The sequence below is a fragment of the Lemur catta genome, chromosome 11, assembly GCF_020740605.2.
Source record: "Lemur catta isolate mLemCat1 chromosome 11, mLemCat1.pri, whole genome shotgun sequence".
Lineage (NCBI taxonomy): Eukaryota > Metazoa > Chordata > Mammalia > Primates > Lemuridae > Lemur > Lemur catta.
In genome coordinates this window covers 60,129,303-60,151,278 of record NC_059138.1, presented here as the reverse complement: position 1 = coordinate 60,151,278, position 21,976 = coordinate 60,129,303, and the positions used below count along the sequence as shown (strand labels likewise).

At 38.6% G+C, this 21,976-nt stretch overlaps 1 protein-coding gene across 5 annotated transcripts in view; it reads right to left on the bottom strand.

The window, feature by feature from the left end:
- The window catches only part of PHF14 (PHD finger protein 14), a 159,263-nt gene extending 151,985 nt beyond the window's left edge, over window positions 1–7,278 (bottom strand). For 4 of the 5 annotated variants that reach the window (XM_045565538.1, XM_045565534.1, XM_045565535.1 and 1 more), the window contains exons 1-2: window positions 6,818–7,277; window positions 6,193–6,303 (exon numbers count right to left, since the gene is read on the bottom strand). In XM_045565538.1, the coding sequence (XP_045421494.1) occupies window positions 6,193–6,303; window position 6,818 (112 nt within the window). In that variant the 5' untranslated portion in view covers window positions 6,819–7,277. Of the gene's footprint in view, window positions 1–6,192; window positions 6,304–6,817 lie in introns of all 5 variants that reach the window. The other variant, XM_045565536.1, reaches the window with a different exon arrangement.
- Window positions 7,279–21,976: the final 14,698 nt, after the last annotated feature.

The following is a 21,976-nucleotide window of genomic DNA, read 5'->3' as shown; positions in this document are numbered from 1 at the left end:
AGGGATCAGGAATATAACAAGTCTTATATTTCTTTGCTCTCTGGAAAATAACTTCATCTGATTAGGCATCACTTCTTTTTATTATATATGCACTTGAGGAACAGAGATAAATAATATTTAGATACAAGCATAGCTGGGTAATAATGACAATGAGAAAATCAAGGTCCTTGTCTGTCTATATTTTCATAGGATATAAAGAAAAAATTTCCTACCACTACAAAATCAAAAAATGACTCCTTTCCATGTTCCAAATCTATCATTTCTACACCCTCCCAAAAGCATTATTAGACTGAAGAAATAACCGAGAAAAAAGGAATAACAGACTGAAGAAAGCTGAAGTATCTGACAAACACTTCAAATAAAGATATCTTAGCCAAAAGGGCAGAATTAATTCCAAGTCTACAATAAACTTTTTTACATTAAAAAAAAATCTTTAAAATTGAAATCCTACTTCACGTTTGGTTAAATAAAAAGCAACTTTTCTCAAACACACAATATATCAGAAACTCTCCAAGTAAAGGCTATTTCAACTAGCAGACAGGTAAGGAATTTTTTTAGTTATAGAATTAAAAAAACAAGTTTCAAGAATCCCTTCACAATCTTAAATAATAAATAAAAATTAATTTAACTAATATCAACCATCAATACCATTATATCCAATGCTTAAGTTTGCCCCAGGATAAATATTAAACAATAAAAATCAGTATGATTTAATTCAGAGTTTTTTCGTTAACTTTCCAGCATAATCTTTGTTCATCAATTTCATCAACCTGAGTTATTCTGTTCACTGATCTAGTGTAACAGTGATTAGTACTATAAATATAAACAGTAGATAACAGACATATCACTAGTCTACCAGTTATTCAGCATTTTCATCTTAGGGCCATCTTTGACTAATCCTGTATATCTCCTGAAAAAAGACAATCAGTCAACACAATTAATCCTCTACTTCTGATTCTAGTGCCAGTTGTGCTACTTTACATTTTCTAGGTAAATCTAAATCAGTGGTTCTCAAGTGTGGACAATTTTTCCCCCAAAGGACATCTGGCAATGTCTGGAGATAACAGTTGCAACAAGGAAGCAGGGGTGGGGCAGGTAAGGAAGATACTACTAGCACCTAGTAGAGCAACGGGTCCCCCATCTTTTTGGCACCAGGGACTAGTTTCATGGAAGACAATTTTTCCACAGCCAATGGGGGGTGAGGGGGGTGGCTTCAGGATGATTCAAGCGCATTACATTTATTGTGCAGTCAAACCTTTCTGCTAATGATAATCTGTATTTGCAGCCATTCCCTAGCGCTAGCGTCACTGCCTCACCTCCACCTCAGACCATCAGGCATTAGATTTTCATAAGCAGCAGGCAACCTAGATCCCTCCCATGCCCAGTTTACAGTAAGGTTGCCTCCTGTGAGAATCTAACGCCCCCTTGGCTGATCTGACAGGAGGCGGGGCTTATGGTGACACGCAGTGATCCGGAGCAGCTATAAATACAGATGAAGCTTCACAGGCTTGCCAGCGGCTCATCTCCCGGCTCATCTCCCGCCGTATCGTCCAGTTCCTAACAGGCCAAGGTCCTCAGCCCAGTGGTTGGGGACCACACTAGTAGAGGACAGGGATGCTGCTAAACATCCTACAATATATAAGACACACCTCCACAACAAAGAATTATCAAACACAAATAGTGCCAAATTATCCAATGCCAATAGTGTCCAGGTTGAGAAATTCTCCATGAGAATTTAAGGCCTCAATTTGACTTATTTCTACTTTCCCAGGCTTATCTCTCTTCTACTGTCCTTTTATTCACCCTGATCCCCAAATATAAATGGCAATTCTGAGCCTCCACACCTTTAACATTTAATATTTCCCACATCAAGACTGTTCTTTATTGAAATCTTCTCCCTCTTTCAGTACATAGGTCCAATCTTATCTCCTCAATGAAATTGTTCTACATTCTACATTAGTCTAAAGTAATCCCATGTCCTCTGAAAGACTTGATCTATACAAGTAATCAATCCCTTTTTATCACCTATTATTTTATTTAATTATTCTAATTGTTATTTTATATTTTTACATATCATTTTACTTAATTATTTTAATATTATTACTATTCCTTTGTAAATTAACATCTAGCAAAGCACTGAACAAAACTAAAGACAGTCAATATACATATCTTGATCCATTTATCCAAAGTCAAATTAGGCATAAAATACTACCAAACCAAAACACTCCCAAAGTCTCAGCCTGACTTTTCTAGTCAAATTATTTCCTGGCAGTATGACCTGACTAAACTAACCATGGATCAAGATCTCAAGTTAACCATTTTACTTTTGCCAGAGCAGTGTGGGGGAGCTAAACATGGAACTGCTAGTTTGTCTTGTTTACTAGAATACATGCACACATTTTTCAAAACATTCAATTTAAATAGCAGATAACTAAATGTAAGTAAGTCTCCCATCTTATCCCCAATAGTAGGCTCACGTCTCAAATATAACCACTTTAGGTTGAACCATGAAATTGCCAATATTTGACTGCTTTAGACGTACAAAACTGGTGATTTCATATGCTTCCACCTAGCATTTCTACATATGGTTCGCCTGGTGATTATCACCATAATTCTAACACACAAATATCCTGCTTTAGGACTTATTCATTTTAAACTATATTTATTGACTACCCTCAATCAAAAATGGAAAACGTAGTTTTGCGTTCACATTAGAAATAAAAGATAAACTATCTTCAGTTACATAATATTTTAAAGGTAGAGGCTTATAATTATTAACTTTGTTGATAGTCACTTGCCAATCTTATTGGCAGGTCATTCTCTAGCAATGTTGATTTTTTTCTATTTTATCATTATCTGAAAAGCATATGAATAAAATAACATTTATCTGTGAGGGTGCTGATAATAATCTTTTGGTGTTTTCTATATTTATTCAGAAAGCCAAAAAGTTTTATATGAGAATTTCAGATTTCAAAATGAAAATAAGAAATTGATGCACAGAATCCAGTTAACAAAAATTGAGGCCAACATTCTAACCATTTTAACATTAAGTTCTAAGGAAGTCAGTAGTTCATTCAATAAGTCATTTCTAGAGGTTGTTTTGAAAGAAGATATGATCATACCAACATTTAGCTATTATTTCTCCATCTCCAGTTTAATCTCCTATTCACAAGTAGGGTTGGAATTCCACAACTTCAACAAATTTGAAAACCAATGATAGGACTAATGTCTTATTTCCTATAAGAGTCTAACTAAATATACTGTCTCAGACAGGGAAGAGAAAAGATTCAAAGAGGAAACACTGGTCATCTGGAGCAGGAAACACTGGTCATCTGGAGCAGTCCCCTTTTTGGCACCAGGGACCAGTTTCATGGAAGACAGTTTTGCCATGGGCTGGGGAGTCAGAGCTCAGGCGGTGATGCAGCGATGAGCAGGGAAGTGGCTGTAAATACAGATGAAGCTTCCCTTGCTTGTCCATCGCTCACCTCCTGCTGTGCAACCCCCTTCCCTTCCTAAGCTTCATGGAAGACAATTTTTCCAGTGGGGGCAGGAGGATGGAGCTCTGCAGCCCGGTCCCTAATAGGCCAAGGACCAGACTGGTCCATGGCACAGGGGTTGGGGACCACAGATCTAGAGTAAACCAACATCTCAGCTATGGGGAGCACCAACATACCTGCACCAAGAGTGGAAAACATGATTCAATTTCTGTTGACTACTAATTATTTTAAACAAAATCATTTTCTACTTAATAACATACCAAGAACTACACAGATAAAGTTGCGACCTTAGACCTTAGCTCACAAATTTAAGCTACCCAGGGGCCTGGGAAATCAATTATGAATGCAGCAGACTAGATACTGTATGACAAGAGGAAACAAAGTATATATTTTTGAGTACTTTTAGGGGATGTATGTATACACATACACATGCATATACAAACACACACACACACGTATATCAGTCTAACAAAACTCATCCTATCATTTTTCACAAATAGTTCCTTTCAACTCTGATAAGATTTAACAAGGTCAAAAATCTCTACTTAGCTTGATACCATAAATTCTTTTGAGAAAGGAAAGGAAGGTATATACTTTTTAGCGTTTTTAGGGGATATATATACACACACATATACACACACACACACACATATATATACTCACACACATATATCAGCCTAACAAAACTCATCCTCTCACTCTTCACAAATAACAGAGACAGTTCCGTTCAATTCTGCTTATGACTTAACAAGGTCAAGAATCTGTACTTAGCTTGATACCATAAATTATTTAGGGAAAATAGTTTTTGTTTGTATCATTAGATTGTTTTATCCCTTGTAAAGAGAAATGCTACCTGTGAATGACTACATTTAAATAAACAAAAAAAAATTATCAACAAAGTCAGGATTTATTGTCACAGAAATAACTATGGAATACTGAAAGAAAATAAGTTTTGGGGTTTTCCCCATAATAATATTCAAAGAATTCATAACTTCTGAGACACAACTATTTTTGTCAAGGTTTACAACCTCAACCATAACAAACCAAAACTACACTCTGCCAGGAATATTCTCATCTGCCAACGTCTTTACCAACATTAAAATTTTACCTCTTTTCCCTTCCCTTTCTTTCCTTTCTTTGGAAGTACCAAACACCGGTGAACTTGACTAAGTGGGAGATAAAGTACTGAGAAGCAAAGGCAAAAAAACAGTTACTCAAGACAAACTTATCAACTTTTGATTGCTACGAGGGAACTCAATTAGTAATCACAATATCCAAGTAGTTTCAGTCTAAGATTCCATCTATCAACTCTTGGGATCTAAGCAGTGAAGACTATAAACTCTGGAGTCAAATCCATTTGATACATTACTGCCTGAGTGACCTCATGCAAGTTCTTTAAACTCAATATCCCTATTACCTGTAAAATCGTATCTCCTTCACTGATTTAGTGTAAAAATTAAATGAGATTATGCAAACAAAATGTTATCAATAAACACAAAGCAAATTCTGCTTGTTGATGCTATTAATTAAAAGTAGCAACAGCAATACAACACAACCTAATTTTATCCCTTCTCACCATCTCTAGCAGGAAAAAGACAAAGGAAAACCAGAGGGAAGGAGAGAGTATGACTAAGTGTAGCAAACTCTCCAGAAGGATATTTCAAAATCGATAAAGGAATGAAATGGGAAAGGATTTTCTCATTTTATTTAAATTTCCATCAAAAGGGGCAGATTTGTAAATAATTTTTATTGCTCGTTAGTATTATCATTAGTATTTTTCACATAAAATATTCAACCTAATTTTTATGTTTTTCAGATTTCTTCAATTAAAACTTTAAAAACAGGCAGGCGCAGTGGCCCACATCTATAATCTCAGCACTTTGGGAGGCTGAGGCTAGAGGATCGCTTGAGCCCAGGAGTTTGAGACTAGCCAGGGCAACATAGCAAGACCTGCTCTTCAAGAAAAAAAATGTTTTTAAATAAAAAAATTAAAACTTTATATATTATATATATCAGGTAAACTGAGCAGAAAATAAAAAGGAAAACCACACTTCTAGGTTTCCCAATTTTGTAAAATGTGAACATATGACTTTCTAAAAAGTTATTTTTTAAATCTCTAAGTAAAATAAGCAAGTATGGATGTTTTAAACCTCAAAGATTTCTGAAAGGCCCAATCCCCAAGGTCCAGCATCTATCATAATTTAAAGTACAACTTTTACTTTAGTCTATGTTATTCTAGTTAGAGAGCTAATAGACAAAATGCAAAACTCTCCTCAGAAGGTGCCAAGTGATCTGAAAAGAGTAGAACGCTATTCAGGGGTTATTCATGGTCCACATTACTCTCAGGATATTATTCTACTTCGGGATATTATCTCTGGATTTTTTGCCTCCGTTTATGAAATAAGCATAAATATATTTTAAGGTGTAGAATAGATAAAATGTTTTTGCATCTTAAGAAAAAGTCCTTCCCTCCCTAATTATCTCTGAGTAAGTATCAAAGAAAACAGAAGCAATGATAGATCTAGCGATAGGATCTTAGGGTAATGTGGCAGGGAAGTCAAACAAACAAATGAAATTTATGTGTTTTCACTTTAAATTGGCCTTTTAATCAAAACCAATTTTTTAAAAAAAAAAGTCTAAAAATAAGCCCAACTCCAGAAAGCTGGGTAAGGGGAAGAAAGAAGGAAACATTTACCTGAGGCATCTCCAACTTTAAAATCACTGTCATCTGAACTATCATAATCGAGAGCTTCCAGCAGAGAAGCTGCCAAAGGCTTCACCTGCCTCCTCTTGGAGCTGCGATCCACTGTTGAGAGAAAAAAATTACTTCGTCATTCACAATCACACCAGACACAGGGGAGAGCTGTGCTGCGGAGGGAAGATAAAGACGACCTCGCACAGGGAATCTTTGACTAACTGCGTTCTCAGCAAAAGGGGTCGGAGGAAGGTTGGGATGGGACGTGGGCTGGGGGGAGCTGAGCCGCTCTGTGGACAGCTCCTGCCCAGGGATACGGCCAGCGCCAATCCAGACCGGCTAAAATCGACGCTGACCCTCTTCTTCCATATCTTGTCAAGATGTTCCTGCGACTCCCTCGTGATCCCTCCTCATTCAGACACCGTGACAGTCAATAGAAAGAAAACGCAAAGTCCAGGGAATAAAAGAAGCGGTGTTCATTCCCGCGGACCACCCAGGGAGAGCGTCCACACAGGGTCCAGCTCCCCGCGGGGCTCTCCCACCCCTGCCCTGTTGCCCCCCAGCCCTGACTTCTAGACGGGCCAAAATAGACCTTTCTCGCCGCGGAGGCCTTGCACACACTTACTAAGGAATCCGTGAGGTGGTCGTTTGGAGGAGACCTAGAGAGAGAGGCTGCGGGAGCCCAGGCAGCGCCGAGCTCGGGGACTGGGAACGCGGAGACGAGGCCGAAAGATGCTATTTTAAATCGGCGGCGTCGCCAACCGCACCAGCGCGCTCCCAGGAGCAGCCCCGCGGTCTCCCCCGTTCTGCCCCGGCCCTCGCCGCTTGCTCCCCTCCCACGGCTCCCCGGCCGGAGGGGCCCTCCGGCCTAGGCAGCGCTTCCAACCCGGCGGCCCTGGGGAGTTAATTTCTCCCGTTAAAAGAAGAAAAAAATAAAATAAAGAAAAACTTTATTAGCCTGCACCAGAAGCAACAAAAGACCCAGAATTTGCACAGTCCGAGGGAGGCTGCCTCAGACAATAGGGAAAGCAACGACCCGGATACAGCTCTGAAGAGAAGGAAGTGAAAACACGAGGCCGAGTGCAGCCCTGAGAACAGCATGAGCCGAAAGCGCGTGCGCAGAAGTCGCCGCAGCGCTCTCTCCCAAAGCAGAAACCGAATAGAGCCGAACGGAAGTCGAGAGGGAGCTGGCGGAACGGCGAGAAGCCGAGCAGAGCCGAGTAGTGCCAAGCGGGAGCAGAGGTCCCTCCCAGACCCTGGCGGCCCCGCCCACAAACCCCTGAGGCTCCGCCCTCTCCGCGCCTAATCCCGCCCTTCGGTCCAAATCCGGGAGGCCAGTTTTTGTTTCTGGTTTGTTTTTAGGGGTTTACTCAGAGTAAACTTCCCACAAAGGGATGTTTCCTACCTTAAGTCACTACCAAAACCCAACTGATACCGACAGCCACACTCTACCTGCTGCTTCCGTAAATGCCACGTCTTAGAATATCCTGGAAAGTGCAAAAATTATTTTTTGAAGAGCAGTAATTAGACCCTGTTTGCTGCTTTGAAAATTATAAATCTAACAGAGAAAAAATATTCATTTAATTATATAATTAGCTATTATACTGTCGACAGACATTTCCGCATCAATAAAACATACACGGTGCTGCTCAGAGAAAAAGAGAAAGAATAAATCTGGGGAAAAATTCCTTCTCAGAAATATATTGTGTATTTTCTCAGGATGTGTGTCCACATGAATGTGAAATAGTGCTTTGTATCCACTTATCGAATTTATTTTTTTAGATGAATTTTTAAACCCATAAAAACTTGAGGACAGTATGTACAATCAGATATGGCAAGTCCTTCAACAATGTCTAGCCACATTTATTCACATACAAATTAACTGTTTTTAAAACATTATTAAAAAGTTAGAATCTGAAGCAGTATTAATAGTTTTTAAACTGTTTATATAATCAAGTTCAGTTCTATTAAGTGGGAAATCTAACTCCAGAGATTATCAGAGTGGGCACCAGGTTTACAGCAGGGAAACAGTAACGCCATTGACTTTCAGCTATCTCAAGAAATAGGAAGAACCAGCACAGAAACTGTTCATAAACCATAAAAGAGAGCCTACTCACATGTACTCTTCCTATCATCAATTCCCAGAAGTCTGAACCCACAAATTGCAGGTTTTAGGGAAGTTTGTAAGAATTTAGGATATTTATTGAGAAAGAATGATACCTCAAAATCTCAGAGCCTCCCTTTGTCAAGTAGAATTAGACTCTTCTTTCTTGTTGAAGACATTATAATAAATGGTCTCACCTAAGGTAATTACCTCGCAAAAGGATGGCGGTTCTCCTCATGCCCATCCCTATTGCATCCCCTCACTGCATCCTATAACTAGAGTCAGATCCCGGTTTTCTCAAAGGGGCAAGGACAAATTCTGACCCTGAAGGAAACAATGTTTTCATTTATAGTAGGAATAGTTACATTATGTTTCTAGTAGCCTGGTTTTATTGCTACTGTTGTTGTGGGAAGGGTGTGTATGGCTGCTGAGTAGGCTAAAGCAGAAAACTGGGCTAGATATTGTCCACTGACACTATTCTCTGTATTACAGGTGCTGTCAAAATAAAAGCCACATTTCTCAGACTCCCTTAGAACTAGGATTATAGATGTGATTTAGGTTCTGCCAATAAGGTGAACTTTCAAGGTTTAAAAATAGAAGGGAAGTAGTCGCCAATGTCTTGCAATTGTAGCAACAGGCAAACAAATTGCGATAGGCATGAGTTCCATCCAATACGGAGTGACTAGATGACTTGTTCTAGCGTCTAGATAGGAGAGTTGTGGATGTTAGGTGGTTGTGGTATGGGTAGCCACAAAAGCAGTAACCGGTACCAGCTTCCTGACAACTGGATTGCAAATATAGTTGTGTAACCTTGGAGCCAAAATTCAGAAGGCAACTCCCTAACTACTTCTCCAGGCCTCCCATTGAGTTTGTAAATACCTAATTCCAACTATTAAATTATTTCCTGCTTGAAGACACAGAGTGGTTTCTGTTTCTGATGCACTATACCTTGACTGACACACAAACTTTTTAAAAAAATCTTCTATAATACTTTGTCCACAGCAATTTCTCTCTTCCCTCACCTTGTAGCGTTAACTTGGCAATCCAAAAGTATGGCAGCTAGCCAAACAGCTGTCATTTGTGATCTCTTAAGGAGATCATAAATCCTTTGCAGAGAATCCATGGCTCATTTTATCTTGCTGTAGTTAATATTTTCAGAGACATTCAGAAGAAAATAATACTGAGAAAGCAAGAAAAGATTGTGCTGAAATTTCTGAACGTTAAGAAAATCCTAAATACTCCCAGAGAGAAAAGACAGGATATCTATAAAGAAATAGGAATAAGTTTCAAATCAGAATTCTCAATGGCAACTCTGTATGGCTGGGAACGTCTAAAATTATTTCAATATTTTCTAATAAAGATTTCATTGATAATCACCCTTACCAAATTATGTTAAAACACTGCTACAGAATTTTCTCCAATATTTAGATAGCATTGACCTACTCTGGTATTATATGGTAAAAACTTTTCACATATATAACAAGTGAATAATATTTTTGAAAAGTTTTAAGTTAATCAACTAATTTTTCATAAGTAGTATATACACATATACAAAAATTTTATTTTATTTTATTTTATTTATTTATTTTTTAGAGGCAGTGTCTTACTTTGTTGCCCAGACTGGAGTACAATGAAATGATCATAGGTCACTGTAACCTCCAACTCCTGGGCTCAAGGCATCCTGTTGCCTCAGCCTCCCGAGTAGTTAGGACTACAGGTACATGCCACTATGCTCAGCTAATTTTTTTTTAAAATTTTTTTAGAGACAGGGTCTCACTATGTTGCTCAGACTAGTCTCAAACTCCTGGCCTCAGGTGATCCTCCCACCTTGGCCTCTCAAAGTGCTGGGATTATAGGCATGAGCCACTGCACCTGACCAGTATAAAAATTTTAAATGCACAAAAGAAAACTAAAATTTTCATCCTATATTTGTGCCCTAGCCAGTCAGTCATCTCTTTAGACACAACAAGAATTAACTTTTTCTTTAAAGGTGCTTAGCACAGGGCTGAGTTTTTACAACAGCTTTATTGAAATATAATTCACATACCATAAAATTTACCCTTTTGTGGTATATAATTCAATGGTTTTTACTGTATTAAAAAAAATTTACAACCATTACCACTATCTAATTCCAGAACATTTACAACAACCCACAAAGATATCCCATGCCAATTAGCAGTTACTCTTCATTTCCCCTACACCTGTCCCCTGGTAATCACTAATTTGCTTTCTGGTTCTATGGATTTGCCTATTCTAAAGTTTTATATATTAATAAATGGAATAAAAAATATGTGGTCTTTTGTGTCTGGCTTCTTTCACTTAGCATGTTTTCATGGTTCATCCATGTTGTAACATAACTTGTTTTTAACTAACTTAATGCTGTGAAATGTTATCAGTATGTGTTCTGCATGGAAAAGACACAAAAGTGAAAAGTGAACACTTCAATATTTGCCATAATAGCTATTTATTAGACAGCTCTCTTAGGCACGCTGAGGTTTTTATTCATGTTTCAGTGCATATGAATGGCAGTCTTAGGAGTTGTATTTCACAAGGGGCAAGTCCCAAGAAAGCAAAACAGATGGGCAAAGACAGCAACAGTACAGCAACATTGTAAAGTGTATAATATTATATGTTAGACAGACAAACAAGGTTAGTTAGAGACAGGAGGTTTCATGTCATCAATGCAAAAGGTGGAGAAGCTTTCAAATAAACAAAAATGCATAATGATATCTTCTGCTTTTTTTAATTCATCACATTTCTAAGTGACAAATAATAACCAAACTCTGTAACATTGTTCTAAATCTATAAACTCACCTTTTTAAAATTTATTGGAATATATAACAGAGAAAAGTGAAAAATAAATATGCAAATGTATGTATCAAAAGATTATCGTGAAACAAACACTCTTATGAACACTATCCCTGCCAATACCAAGAAGCCTCTCTTGAGCTACTTTAATTAATACCCCTCCTGCCTACCTAAAGGTAATTTTTTTTCTTTTGATTTTGGTTTTGACACAGAATCTTGCTCTGTTTCCCCAGGTAGAGTGCAATAGCATCATTACAGCTGACTGCAGCCTCAAACTCCTGGGCTCAAGCAATCCTTCTCCCTCAGCCTCTCAAGTATCTGGGACTAGAGGTGTGCACAACACCACCTAGCTAATTTTTCTATTTTTTATAGAGACAGGCTCTCACTCTTGCTCAGGCTGGTCTCAAACTCCTGGTCTCAAGCAATTCTCCCACCTTGGCATCCCAAAGTGCTAGGATTATGGGCATGAGCCACTGCACCTGGCCTAAAGGTAGTTATTATCTTGAGTCTAAGCCTATTGTCAAATTTCTGTCCAACAAATGTGCTTCCTTTCTTTCTAAGACCTTACCAGAAGCACCATTTATATTTCTACCAACATTCTGTTCACAACTAATGTATTCATAGAACCTTTCTTTGCTGTGCTCCTCACTTCCATCTGAACTCTCACCAGAACTGCCTTTGGTGTCCATATTTCTACCAACTGTCTCTTCATGGAAATCTAGGTTTTTGCTATCACACACTTCAAAATTCTTTCAGCCTCTACCCATTACTCAATTTCAAAGCCATTTCCACATGTTTAGGTATCTGTTACGGTAGCATCTCACTTCTGATACCAAAATCTATGTTGGTTTTCCAGGACTACCATGAAAATTACTACAAACTGGGTGGCTTAAAACAACAGGAATTTATTTTCCCACAGTTATAAAGGTCAGAAATCTGAAATCAAGGTGTGTACAGGGCACACTCTCTCCAAAGGCTCTAGAATAGAATCCTTCCTTGTCTCTTCCAGTTCCTAGTGGCTCCTAGTGTTCCTGGGTTTGTGGCAGCATAATTCCAGTGTCTGCCTCTGTCTTCACACAGCCTTCTTCCCTGTGTGTCTCTGTGTATCCCCTCTTCTTCTTATAAGGATACTAATCATTTGATTCAGGGCCCATCCTAATCCAGTATGACCTTATCTAATTAATTATATCTGCAAGGACCTTATTTCCAAATAAGTTCACATTCTGAGGTTCCAGGTATTCATGAATTCTGAGTGAACACTATTCAACCCATTATGCTCCTCTATGTCTTTGAACAAGAAAACATGATCTGCAACATCTAACTAACCTACTCTGCCAATCCTGGAAATAAAAGTCTGTGAACGATTTTAAAATCCAGTAATTTTAACTCATAATATTTTACTAGGGTCCCACATTTTGAAGGATCTGATACTTCTTTGATAAAACTGCTGCAATTAGTCTGGTAAAGATTAAAGAAACCATAGATAGACTATTCTCGGTTATTATAACAGGCAGCAGAGCCAAGGCAATAATAAGAATAGACATAGCTAATCAGAATCCTCTCTGATTTAGAACTGTGGAAAAGAAAGATGGATCTTGGAGAATGACAGTGAATTATTGTAAACTTAATCAGGTGGTAATTTTAATTGCAGCTGCAGTTCTAGATGTGGTTTTATTGCTAGAGAAAATCAACAGACATCCTGGCTCCTGGTGTTTTAACAATTGAACTGGCGAGTGCTTTTGTATCTATAGTTGTGATTAAAGACTATCAAAAGTAATTTGCTTTATGTTACTTAGTTACATACCTTGACTATCTTACGTCAGGGCTATGTCAATTCTTCAGCCCTGTTGCAGGGACCTAGTTTTTTGTTTTTGGTTTTTTTTTTTGTTGTTATTTTGAGACAAAGTCTTGCTCTGCTACCCAGGTTGGAATGCAGTGGTGCAATCATACATAACTCACTGCAGCCTCAAACTCCTAGGCTCGGCAATCATCCTGCCTCAGCCTCCCAAGTAGCTTGAACTACAGGCTTGCACCACCATTCCTGGGTGATTTTATTTTAATTTTTGTAGAGATGGGGTCTTTTTGTATTGCCCAGGCTGATCTCAAACTCCTGGCCTCAAATGATCCTCCTGCCTTGTACTCTCAAAGTGCTGGGATTATAGGCATAAGCCAGCATGTCCAGTGAGGCCTTGATTTTGTCCTTATTCCACAGGAAATCATGTTGGTCATTTACATTGATAATATGTTAATTGGACCTGGCAAAAAAGAAGCAACACCTACTCTAGACATATTGGTAAGATACTTGTAGGCCAGATGGTGGGAAGTAAATCTGACAAAAAATCAGGTTTCTACCACCTCAGTAAAATTTCTAGGGCTCCAATAGTTTCGATATGTCAGGATATCCTTTTCAAAGTGAAGGACTCGATCTGGCTCCTCTTACCATGAAGAGGCATAGTATTATGTGGGCCTCTTTGAATTTGGGAGGCAACATTTACCTCAATTGAGCCTGCTACTCTGACCTGTTTACTGAGCAACCTGAAAAGCTGCTATTAATACTTTTGGGTAGGGCCCAGAACAAAAGAAGGCTCTGCAACAAGTCTAGGTGGCCACACAAATTGCTGAGATGTATAACCCAGCATGTCTGTTGGTGCTTGGGTGCTTGCAGCAAGTTAGCGCACTATCTGAGTTATTCATCATGGACTTGGTCTTATCTGAAAAACAAAGACATAAGATTTTATATGAACAGGAACATTCCACCACTAAATGGAAATAGGAAAAACCAGCATTTGGACAGGTCCTAAAGGCGTGAGTAAGTTGCACAAGCAAGTGTCATAAGTGCCCATGATCCATACTCCTGCAATAGTGCCTCCTTGCCTTTCAACCTGCACATATGATTCCCTGGAGAGTTCCTCATTTCCAGTTAATTGAGGAAGAAATATCTGAACCTGGTGTAAAGATGGTTCTGTATAAAATGCTGTTAATACTTCAAAGTAGAGAGTTATAGAACTTTAGTCCCACTCTAGATTGGCCCTGAGAGACAATAAGGAAAGATAAACATCCCAGAGAGCAGAACTTTTAGCAGTTCACCTTGATATTCATTTTGTTTGGAAGAAAAAAGGTCCAGAGGTATGATCTATGTTGACTTGTAGGTGTGGCTAACGTTTTGACTGTTTAACCAGGGATTTGGAAGAGACATAATTAGAAAATTGGTAACAAGGAGATCTGGGAAAGAGATATGTGGATAGATGATTCCGAATTGTCACAGAGTGTGAAGATATTTGTGTTCCAAATGGATGCTCATCAAAGAACTGCTGTGGTAGAAGATATGAATAATTGTGGAAGGAGCAGTGCTTTCTTGTCAATGGCATAGACCCTGTGGACAAGGATTTGCCTTCCTTGCCTACAATGCTTCCATCAACTTATGAAATGCTTCACAATAATGATATTCCACACAGTATTGCTTTTGACCAAGAAACTAAATTTACAGCAAATGAAATATGGCAATGGGCTTATACTCATGGAATTCACTGGTCTTACCGTATGCTCCATCACCTTGAAACATCTGATCTAATAGAATAGGTGGTATAGCCTTTTGAAGACTCAGGTACAGTGCCAATTGGGAGCAACACCTTGGTGGGCTGGAACAATATCTCCTAGAATATGGTATATACTCTAAATTGGTGAACAATATATGCTACTATTTGCTGGGATTCAAGGGTCTGAAACTCAAGGAGGTGTATATGGGAGTGGCTCTTCTTACTGTTATCCCTAGTGATTCACTAGTGAAATGCAGACTTCCCATCCTAGCACCTTTGGGCTTTGCTGGTCTAGAAGTCTTAATTTCAAGAGAAGAATGCTTCCATCAGGAGATATGGCAATGGTTCTAGTAAACTGGAATTTGAGACTGACACCTGGTCATTTTGAGCTCATCAAGCCAGTCAATCAATCAATAGGCAAATAAAAGGTTATTCTATTAGTTTGGGTGAGTGATCCTGATTATCAAGGGGTTATTGGGCTACACAACTCAATGGGGTTACAAAGGAGTATGTCTGTAATGCATGAGATTCCCTGGAACACCTCTTAGTACTCCTGTTCTTGCCAAATTCCTCCTTTAGTTTCTATACTTCGGGACTTGGTTTGTATTTAGTTCTGTGACAAAGGGCTCTAGCCTCTTTTGCAGTTCACTCACATCATCGAAGCTGGGATTTTTGAAGCAACAAGAGATCAGTGGGATACCTGTGTCCTCGTGGGTTCCACTTATCCCCTCATGTTGTAATATATTTTTGCTTCTCTGCTTCATGTCCCTCTTCCCTTCCTGACTGCCCCCCTAACTGACTTGAGGCTGCCAAGGAAACACTGCTCCCACAAATTGCATAATGTTAATTCCTTATAATACATCTCTTATTATATATGTACATAACCTAGAATTTCTGCTTCTCAGGTTGAGCCCTGACTAACGCATCTGCCTACATTTCCAACTTGTTCTAACTTTTCATTACTAACTCCTCCCTCCTGGCCTCATCTTCATTTGTTCATGTCCTCTAGGGTTTTAGCATTGACTCTTTTCTTTTCTTATATTCTGCTTTTTACACAACCTTGTACACAAGATAATCAACTGCCATTGTATTAATTCTCACCTATATGCCATTTATTTTTAAATTGTACCCCCAGCCCAAACTTCTTTCTTGAGCTCAAGAGTGATGTTTCTGCCTGCCTTCAGAGTGTCTCTAGTTGGAAAATATTCCATAGGCATCCTAGACTCAACATTTCCAAAAATGAATTCATATTCCTGATCTTGGTAAGTGGTACCACTGTACACCCAGTAACCAAAGCCATATTTCAGGGTCTATTGAAGCACGTATCATAAAGCTTTGTAATAATTATGTATCTGCCAGACCCACTAGACTACAAAATGTTGAAAAAAGACATCAGTGTGTTAATCTTCTTATCCTAAGTACTCTGCACAATGAATAGTACTTAGGAGGCACTCAATATATGTTTAATGAATGAATAAATGAATGAACAAATGACTGAATGTATATATTGATAGGAAAGATAACTGCAAAGGGATAATAATAAATGGCAACAATAAAAAGTACTAGAACATAGGAAATCTAAATTTAAAAAGACTATAATCTGAAGATCTAGGTGTTTGGCATAATATTTCCATAATTGTAAATATAGTGTTCCTAAAATATTATTTAACCAGAAGGTTTCAGTGAAAAGAACCACCACTATTTAAAATTGCTAGAATCTTTCTGTTTTTTAGTATTCACTGAATTTTGTACATAAAGTGCTTCAGGTACTTAATTTAAACTGATGACAGTACACAAAGTTTTGATATTTATAAAAGTGGAAGTAAACTTTCACAGAACAAAAACTTTTAATTTTTCTAATAGAAATTTTATAATTACATATAGTTTATGCTAAATAACCATTATACTGATGGAAGAACATATTTGTTTTTAGATTAAGAATGGCTGCAAAATCTTTATTAACAAGTGAAAGTATAATTTGTATTTGCATTATCAGTAAAACAACCAGTTGTCAATTTATCTATTAGAAAAATAATTAAATGCCCAAATGCAAACAGAATAAAAAAATAAGATTATGGTTTCAATTTGCATTAATATAATTGTATTCCATGGCTCACTTATCAAATTATGTTTCTCTAAGGAAGCTATTTCTTTACTGTCACACATTAATAACAACATATAATCATTATACCTTCTAGAATTTTCTAGGCCAGAGATCTCAGGGAAACAGTGCAAGAGAAATACTTCATCTTGAGTGCTATTGATACATTGCATAGGTTTTTTTAGAGCTATTCACCATACAACTTACCCTTAATTCAGAAAACTAATACTTACATGTTTTTCGTATTATAAAGTCATTCACAAAATTAAAGCAAACAGAAGAACAAGAAATCCAGAGGGCACAAGCCTCAGAGTGAGATGGTAAAGGATATTTCCAATTCATTTATAATGATCTTATGCCCTGCAGTTATTTTATTCTGTGCTTAGATACAAAACATTGTATGAGCCTTCATTGCCTAAAAAATAAAGTCCCATATCTAAAATTCTCAAAAATCTGGCCTAACCTTTTCAGTTTCATTTTCTACAACTCCTTCCTAGGTAACTTAAGCCCCCATGACACTGACCTCATCTCAATTTCATCCACACACTACGCACTTACAATATGAACTTTCGTTTCTCTGTGCCTCGTTCAGGTTTTTGGTCTATGTGAAATGCAATTCCCCCTCTTTTTCGGCCTGATTATGCTGCACAGTCCAATACATTGTCATAGTCTTCATTCAGTTCTTCAAGGCGCCACAGTCTTAATTCTTTCTGTATTATCGGTATTTTTACTTTTGTATTCTTCCTTACACAAATCAAGTCACCTGGCAAAAACTGATATCAAAAGGGAGATAAAATATAATATTTTCCCAGTAAGGACATTAAATATTTGTGAACAAAAAGGAAATCTACAATAGTCTGCCCTTCTGATTACAATCATTCAGATCTCTCTGTGTTATTTTCTCCAAATATACTCCCCAAGGGAGATAACTTAAAAGTCCTGTATTGTCATTATTTCCAGCTCAAAATCTATGATCTATGAATGGTGCTGCAGTCTCTGTGTTTGTTCTGGGTATGTCTCCTCTTGATATGGTGATCTATGAAGTAACAAAGACAAGTTATTTGCGTCACAACACCCAAAATACAATGGTGGAACATGGACTGGATAATTACAATGAATGATATTATTCTGGAAGCAAAACAATGGAAGGTAGACACTGGTCCTGAAATTTCACTGGCTTAAAGTTGCTATTGACTGAAGGTAGGGAATATTCCTTGGGTAGGCCCTGATTTTGCCATTTTGGAATTAGTTCTAGTCCACTCTTCTCTGTGGTTCTTGCCTCACCCACTGGATAAGTCTTGCCTTAGAGCCATCTAAGGAGGACATTAGAGGATAGGCCCTCCTTGGAAGATGAGCATGTCTCTCTAGCTGCTTCTTATCTCCAGAAGATTGGGGATCCCATGTCATTTCACATCTCAAAGTCACAGTCTCTTAATCCAAGACTGTTGGTTCTTTTAGTAGTACTCTACTTCTCTTCTATTTGGTTCTAGTCAGCTCTGTGCACCAATGGCCACATCCACAATTCTTTTTCAGACATAACTCTCTCTTTCTCTAGACTTAATGTCAGTCACCTTGATCCTATCAGGCTTTGGTGGGAGAGCTACATCCTTGTTCAGATTTTCAAATTGTTCAGTTGAAAGGATTTACTGAAGATGTTTTATTAAAATATTTTAACAAAGGTGTGATGGCCACATTCTTGATTAGGCCATTACCTTGATGTCCTAATTGACTTTGTAGCCCAAATGCCCTCTGACTTTTATCTTATACAACTGGATATGAGACTCAATTGGATCTTCCGACTCTGCACATCTGCAAATTGCTAGACATGTTATTCTGTCATTAAAACTTGCAGGCTGACCAATTATTTTGAGTCCATCTCTTTATTGCACTATCTTGTCAACTGTAGCCAGTAGTAACTGATATATGCTGTTAACATACTCTTTGCCTACTATAATATTTCACTGAAAGCTACGAGTTCATCAGGGACATTAACTGCCTTACAATTTATTGAAATAAATGTTTCATCAAATATTCCAACACTGCATTATATAGGTTGCCATCTTTCGAGCCTCTCATAATGGTTTCCCTGTCATATGATTAGGCCTGAATCTAATACCAATATTTTAGGATTCTTATTATGATAACATGCCACCTCACTTTCAGTACTGAATTATTTATCAATCAGAGTAGGCTAGGTTATGTCACATTAACAAACTACTCCCAAATCTGGTGACTTGCAACAGTAAAGGTTGCAATACATATACATGACAGGTCAGCAATGGCTCTGCTCCAGATAGTTACAACCTTGACTCACAAACTGATAGAGTGGCCTCTGTCTGGAACACTGCTGATCTTGTGACAGAGGGAAAAGAGAGAACATGGCACATGTTATCTCTTAAAGCTTCTGCTTGTACATAACACATGCTACTTCTCACATCTCATTTGGTAATAAAGCAAGTCATATTATCAAGCCTGACATTAACGAGGCAAAGGATATCTCCTAGAGAGAGCTTGCAGGTACAATTGTATCTACTACACATACCAACCTTATTTCAGGAGCTCACATTGAATTTTGCAATAACTCCTCTACCATGGCTTCTTTTTCTAGACTTTCATCTCTGTTCTAACCCATTCCTGCTTAAAACATAGGTCATATACTCTTTTTGCTAACTTTAATGGGCAAAATTTAAACTTTTACCGTTTGACATTTTGTTTAATATTTAATGAAATTTATATTTTGTAACCCTGCTTTGTTCACATTTCCAAAAGTATTACTTGGCTATTTATAATACCATTAGCTCTAGAAACTAGGTCAATGACAAAAAACTAAGTCACTGGATTTTACTTTCTTATTGCTAATGGGATTCCTGTGCCTCTATTCACTTATTTTATTATCAACTATTATCATTCAAAATAAAATATTGCAAGAAGAGGGCTCCCCTCTTCTAATGTCTTTCCTGAAAGTCTATCTACATTTACTACTGTTAGGTTTCTTTGTTTACTTCTAAGTATTTTCCATGTTTTGTTGTGCTGATCTTTCAACATAACCCTACTCCTTACTACAGTCTTTAAGGTCCATGTCAGAGAGATCTTTACTACCTCTTCGATCCCATTTTCCTCTCCTTCTCCTTTGTTATGGATCAGCCACCCTTTCACTTTTTTGAGCACTTTTTCTTTGTTTTTTTTAAATCCCAAAACCATTTCTCTTGCCAATTGAAATGTTCTTCCCCAGGTTATCTCCTTCTTTTCATTTGGGTTTCAGCTCAAATATCCTCAGAAGGACCTTCCTTGTCCACTCTACTTAAAGTAACTTTCTCTCCTCCATTCTTCCCATGTCATTTTCTTTCTCATTATTCTATTTTGTTGGCTTATCACTATCCAAAATAATCTTACTTGTTGATTATTTGTCTTCCCCAATCAGCATGTATGCTTCATTAGGGCTGAATAATTTTCTAGTTCATTGATACAGCCCTAGTGGCTAGAACAGTGCCTAGTGCAGAGTAGGTACTTGATAAAGATTAGCTGAATGAATGAAAAAAAGACACTAGTCTTCATAAACTTCATGACACATCACCTTAACAGTCACTATTTTTTTTCCTACCTACTGGCCGTATCTCCTCTTCCAAGCATTGCAGGTAGGAATTCCTCAGCTCCATTGTCCTCTTCTCTCTTCTCAGTCAACTTTTCTCTTCCCAAGCAATCTTATTCAGTCATATGGCTTCATTTCTCATCAATAAACTGAGTCCTAACTTTATTCATTTAGTTTAGATCTCTCTTCTGTCCTACAGAAATCCACTTGGATTTTTACATAGGTACTTACACATCATTTTCTTTGGTTTCTTATTTCAATAACTGTCATCAATATCCACATGGCTGGTCAAAACTGAATCTCTGAAATGATTTTTGCCCCCCCCTTCTCTCCCCCATATTGAACCAACCACCAAGTACTGTTGGTGCCACCTCCTAAATATCTCTGGAATCTTTTGTCCATCATTACACTCTTACATTAGTCCAAGCTACCATTATAAGTAATATGGACTACTGTAATGGCACCTTAATGGATCTCTCCCTTTTCACGTTTAACCCCTCTAATCAACCCCAAATGATAGACAAAGCAATAATTTAAAACCACAACATCTTGTATTTGCTGAACGTCCCAAAGCTGTCAGTACAAAACCCATGATGTACAAGTAGCCATTAGCCTGCAGATCTAATCCCCCCTTGCCCTCACTTTTCAGGTTTCAGCCATACCAGACCTCCCTCAGCTCCCCCAAACTCTCGCTAGCGCCACCTTCAGACCTTCTGCTCTTACACCTGCATTCTCCGGTTTTACCTAGTTAATGTCCTTTAGGTCTAATGTTACTTTCCGGAGTTTTCTTCTACTCTTCCTATTACTTGTTTGATCATTTGCTTAATGCTTTAAGCTGCGTGATCTAGTTGAAAAGGGTTCAGAGTGTCCGTTTTATCCCCAGGGCCCCATAAAGCCTCTTCTATGGAAAATTTTCGGGTTAAAAAAATTGATAAACGAAAATTGGATTGGAATGGTGAAAAAAATTATGTGCACAAACAGGACCATGGGAAATACATTTTAAGAATGCAATTTTCGGGACCAGGGAGAGGGGATGGTGGCTCGTCGCAAAGGTCTTTGCGGTGATGAACTTTTAACCGATGGTCAGCACTGACGGGACTACTGTCATCTTTAAGTCATTTACTAGTTTTTAACTTCTGCCTGTAAGCGACAGCCCACGACAGGAAGCAGCTGCAGTCTTCTTAAACCGCAGCTGCTGACCCTAGCGGCAAGAGACCCGACCTGCCCTCCCGGCGCCCGGCACTCGGCAGCCAGAGGCGCCGCGCAGCTCCCCCGGCGCCCGTCCCGGCACGCGCGACTCCAGCGCCTCGGCGCGCGGCCCCGGCTCCCAGGCGCCTCGCGAGAGGCTCCCCCTCGCTGAGCGCGCGGCCCGCGCGCCCTCCCGTTGACCCCATTCCTCCGTATGTGGCCTCCTCGGAAAGTGCCTGTCTGGTCAGTCGAAGGGTCCAACAGTCAGCGCAAAAAATTTCCTGTCAGAAATACACAGAGCACAGGAAGGAAGATGTTTCACTACGAAGTGGAATTGTTATCTTCGGGCCAGGTTAGGAGAGACACGTGAGGAGCTGGCTCAAATCAGGCACTGTTAAGGACAGCCACATCCGGGCCCTCCTGCCGCAGGCTGCCCTGCCGGCCAGGGGTCCTTCAGG